The sequence below is a fragment of the Belonocnema kinseyi genome, chromosome 1 (genome assembly GCF_010883055.1).
Source record: "Belonocnema kinseyi isolate 2016_QV_RU_SX_M_011 chromosome 1, B_treatae_v1, whole genome shotgun sequence".
Taxonomy (NCBI): Eukaryota; Metazoa; Arthropoda; class Insecta; order Hymenoptera; family Cynipidae; genus Belonocnema; species Belonocnema kinseyi.
In genome coordinates, this window is record NC_046657.1 from 129,356,492 (window position 1) to 129,361,834 (window position 5,343).

Here is a 5,343-nt window from a genome sequence, read left to right on the forward strand (position 1 = left end):
AAGAAAATTGAATTTTAAACTTTTTAATTTACAATTAAACAAAAATTGAACATTGAATTTTCAACAGGTGGAAATTCAATTGCTTAAAATGGAAGAAAATGGAAAATTCAATTGTTTAGAATTGAAGGAAAATTATTATTTTTTAATTGAAGAAAAAAGAAAATTAAATTGTTGAAAGTTGAAAAAATTGGTTACTTAAAAGTTAAAAAATTGAAGCTAATTTCATTTCCAACTTTTGAAAATAAAAAAAAGTGATAATTGAATTATTAAGTGTTGAAAATGAAAGAAAGAAAAATGATTTTTAGCAGTAAAAAATTAAATTGCTTTAAATTGAATAAAAAGGAATTTAATAATTGAATTATTAACTGTAGAAAATTAAAAAAAACTGACAATTGAATTACTAACTGTTGAAAATTGAAGAAAATTTAGAATTGAATTTCATCCCGATACAAATTCAATTGTTTGAATTTGAGGAAAATTGATAAAGAAAATGTTGAAATTCGAGCAAATTTAATTTTCAAATTAATTCTATTTTTAATTGTATTCCATTCTCAACAGTTGAAAATTAAATTATTTCAATCGTTGAAAAATAAAAACTCGGCTGTTCAAAATTAATGTTGAAAATTGCAGAAAATGTAGTTTTAAACTGTCAAAAGCTGAAGATAATTGATAACTAAATTTTGAAGAGATGAAAATTCAATTGTTTAGAATTGAGGAAAATTGAAAGTTGAATATTTAAGAGTACTGAAAATTGAATATTAATTGTTGAAAATTCAATTTTATTCCATTTTCAACAGCAGAAAATTGAGTTGCTTTAAATTTAAATAAAACTAAAAATTAAAAAAAAAATAGATAATTGAATTTTCAGCAGGTGGAAATTCAATTTTTTCCAAGTTGAAGAAAATTAAAAATTCAAATGTGTTTAAATTAAAGAAAATGTAAAATTCAATTATTTTTTAATTAAAGAAAACGTAAACTTCAAAAGTTTTAAGTTAAATAAAATTCAATTGTTTAAAATTGAAGAAAATTAAAAATTGAATACTCAGCTGTTTAAAATTAGAGAAAATTCAATTTTTAAATTTTGAACCTGAAAGAAAATCAATAATTGAATTATCAACAGTAGAAAATTGAAATAACCGAAATTTCAATAGTAGAACATTTTGTTGTTAAAAATAGAATAATAGTGATAATTAAATTTTTTAAAGTTGGATTGTCTTAAATTTCGGCTTGTTGAATTCAACCTGAGAATTCAATAAATAAAATTTCAACCCATAAAACAAAAATTTCGAAAAAATTCGATATTTTAAAAAACGACTCGCCAGTGGCAAATATTTTTTTGGCAATTTAATAGTCATTAACGGACTCCATCTCTTTGTAACTATATCCAATTAGTAAGAAAAAAATATTTTATGTCATTACTAATTAAAAAATCATTACTATTATTTAAAAATGAAACATTTCTTATACAAAAAAAACTGTTCCTTCTTTTCAGCACTTAGAAAGTAATATTTAATCTTTTCCTTTTTCGAAAAAAACGATTCCATTTCCTCTTTTTGAGCTCCTTTTGAATTGTGATCCATGTTAAAGATTTGGTTTCAAAATTCGATCTTTTATAATATTCATTAAACATTTTTTTTCAGTGAAATCCAAGGCGGGAGATGGATTTCATCTCGATGTTGAAGATTTCCTGATGGGTTTGTGTAAACTCGCTAATGAACTCGTAATTTACTATTTTTTTTGTCTAATTTTAAACTTTAAAAGTCAGGGTATCTAGCGTTCTTCAATTCCCGAAAAACCTTGAAAAGTTCTTGAATTTTTATTTCTTTAAATAAAAAATAGGAATTTGAACTTGTTCTCGCTGAAAAAAAGTAAGATTGAATTTTTTCAACCTTAACAATAATTTAAAAAAAATTTTTTTTAAACTAATAATAAATTAGAAAATTAAACATTTTAATTTAAAATAATTTTATTTTGTTTATAAAAGATTAAGATTGGTCAAAGAAAATTATAAAAATGATAATTTATTTGCCTTGTATTGCTATTTTTGTTTTTTGTTTTTATTAATTATTTAGAAGTTATTCTGCAGATGAAAAATTTAATTTTCAATTGTTCAAAAATTGAAGAAAAAATTGATCATTAAATTATCAATAGTGGAATTTTCTGCTATTACATTATTTAGTGAGAATTATTACTTTTTTTTAGAAAATTCAATTACTTAGTTGAGGGTTGAACCACTTTGTTAAATATTCATTTTTTTAGTTGAAAATTCTTTTTTTTTCTTGTTGAATATTAACTTTTTTAACTGAAAATGTAACAATTTTATTTATACTTAAAAAATTGATTTTTTTAAATTGAAATTGTCTACTTTTGTTCCATTTTCAATAGTTGAAGATTCAATGATTTAAAATTTTTTTGAAATTAATCATTGAATCTTCAACAGTTGAATTTTTCATATTTAATAATTCCATTCAAATTTAAGAAATTAAAATTAGATTAAAATCACATTTAAAGTCCTATTTCACGTCTTTTTTATTTTTGTCCAGAGAATTTTTTTTAGGAAAATGTTGATTTTTTCAGGAGAAATTTTCAGGAAAATTTTTAAATATTTTAAATTGCATACCCAAATGCTGATAATTTAATTTTCAACCGTTCAAATTTTGAAGAAGATTTATAATTGAATTATCGACAGTTGAATTTTCTTCTATTAAATTATTCGTTAAGATTTTTTCTTAAAAAATTCAATTACTAGCTGAAGGTTATATTTTGTTAAATTAAAAAATTTTTTAATTTTTAAAAATAAAATTTTTTTCACTTTGTTAAATTTGGTTGTTATTGAAAATTATTTTCTCAAATTGAAAATTGAATTGTTTACAATTGAATGGTTGTAAATTAAATAAAATTGAAAATTGTATTGTTCAAAGTTGAAGAAAATTGAATTTTGACCTGATAAAAATTCAAGTGTTTAAATTTGAATAAAATTGAATTTTCAACCATTCAAAAATTGAAGAAAATTGAGAATTTTTGTTGTTGTAAAATATACAATTACTTATTTGAAATTTGAACTTTTTTGTTAAAAATGAATCATTTTAGTTGAAAATTCGTGTTTTTTTTTTGTTGAAAATTAATTTTTTTTGTTGAAAATTTAACTATTCAAGTTGAAGTTTCGTTATTTTTTTACTTATTTTTTTTTTTTTTTTTTTTTTTGAAAAATCATCTCGTTCATTGGAAATTTAAATACTTTGTTAAAAACTCTTTTTTCTGGGTTAAAAAATATAACAAATTAACTCAAAATGTAACTATTTCATTATTTTGTTGAAAAATTCAATTTTAAAAATTTAAAAAACTGAAAAATGAATTGTTCAACAATGCTGAAAATTTAATTTTCAACCTTTTAAAATTTGAAGAAAATTTATAATTGAATTGTCAACAGTTGAATTTTATTCTATTACATTATTCGTTAAGATCTCTTTTTTTTAAATTTATTTATCAAATTCAATTACTGGCAGAAGGTTAAATTTAAAAAAAAAATTTTAATTAAAATTTTTTTTACCTTGTTATATTTTTTTGTTCTTAAAAACTATTTTTTAAATTAAAAATTGAATTGTTGAAAACTGAGTGATTGTAAATTAAGTAAAACTGAAAATAAAATTGCTCAAAGTTGAAGAAAAATGTTTAATTTGTAGATGAAATTTTTTATGTATAATTTACAAATGAACATTTGTAGAAAAAATTGGAGTAATTTCAAGAGATATTTAAGAGTTTCAAAAAGATTAAAAATTATCATGCAGATTTTAGAAAGTTTTCTTAAAATCTTCTAGAATCTTTTTTGAAAATTTTGTTTATATTTTTGAAAAACTTTTTAAATATTCTCTTAAAATAACTTTTAAAAATGAAAAGTTATTTTTAATTTGCCTAGGAATCTTAAGAAATAATAAACGTTTAATTGTTATTTATACATCAAAATTTTAAGGAAATTTTCTGAAATTTGCAGGATTTTCTAAAAATTGTAGAAAAAAATGCAAATTTTAGGGCATTCAAAATGATAGCGTATATTTATATTGAAAAATGTTAGTACCTTCAATTTTAAACGGTTAAATTGTTGATCATTTGAATGCAAATTTTTTTCAATTAAAAACTTTTAAATTTCAATTTTAAAAGTTTAAAGTTTAACATTTCCACTTTGATTGCTTTCATTTAAAGCTCAGTTTTTATTACCTAAAGTGGACATTTTTTTAGCTTTAGTGTTCCATTTTTTAAATTTTATTGACCTTGAAAAATGTTTGCGAACCGGGAATTTATTTTGTCGATTAAAACGGCCTCCCTGTTGTTGTAGTTTTGTTTTAAAATTGCACTATTTGGTGTGCAATTGAGCGATTTAATTAAAAATCCAATTATTTTCTTGAAAATGAAACTGTTTTGTTTAAACTTTGTACTTTTTGATTGAAATTTCATTTTTTTATTGTCGGAAAGTCAATTCCTTTTTATTGAAATAATTTAATTTTTAATTCTGGCCTTTGAATATTATTCGTCAGAAAAAATGAAAAGTTGGCATTTTTTATACGATTTCATATTTCCATACTGAAAATTCAATTCTTATCAATGGAAGCTCATGAAAAGTATTTTTTTTACTGTAAAAGAAAAGCTAGCTGTAAAAAAAAAGATTTTTTTATTCAGGAAAACCGGGAAAAGTATTAGAATTTTTTTTTTTTTTTTGAGGAACGTGAGACCCTGCTCAAAGTGTAATCACAATATTTTAAAAATCGTCTTTTTTTTAGACCCGTTTTGCAGTGAACAGCGTGACAAATGGCGATTTTAATCGACCCGTGGAAATCGCTCGATTCGTCAACGAACTCAACGCCGGATTTCGTCTCCTAAATCTGAAAAACGATGCTCTGCGAAAGGGTTCTGACGCTCTGAAATACGACGTGAAAAAAATCGAGGAGGTCGTTTATGATCTCAGCATTCGGGGACTGAAGCCCGAAAATGCAGAAGCTCCGCAGGAAACGGATTAATTTAACAGTTTGCTACTTTTTTCTTTTTATTTTCTCTACTTTTCCATGGAAATTTTCGCATCGTTTTGCGAACTTTCCTTAAAATACTAAAGTCTGAAGTTCTTTTTTTTATTTTGTATTACGCTTAGATTGTAGGGTTTTTCTATTATTATAAAATTATAAACGCCCGACCAAGATTCGTTGGCAAAGAAATGGTCTTTAAATTTGAATCGAATTTTTCGATTTTTGGTTTTTGTGATAAACTATATTTAAAAAAAAAAGTTACTTTCTTGAGACTTTGAAGTGTATCAGGTTTTTTTCTATGGAGATTAGATTTAGAGATTTAAAAGAA

At 22.3% G+C, this 5,343-nt stretch overlaps 1 protein-coding gene across 1 annotated transcript in view; it reads left to right on the plus strand.

The window, feature by feature from the left end:
* The window catches only part of LOC117168211 (translin), a 28,831-nt gene extending 23,570 nt beyond the window's left edge, over positions 1-5,261 (plus strand). The window contains exons 3-4 of the mRNA XM_033353695.1: positions 1,641-1,720; positions 4,776-5,261. Coding sequence (XP_033209586.1) covers positions 1,641-1,720; positions 4,776-5,012 — 317 coding nt within the window. The 3' untranslated portion in view covers positions 5,013-5,261. The remainder of the gene's footprint in view (positions 1-1,640; positions 1,721-4,775) is intronic.
* Positions 5,262-5,343: the final 82 nt, after the last annotated feature.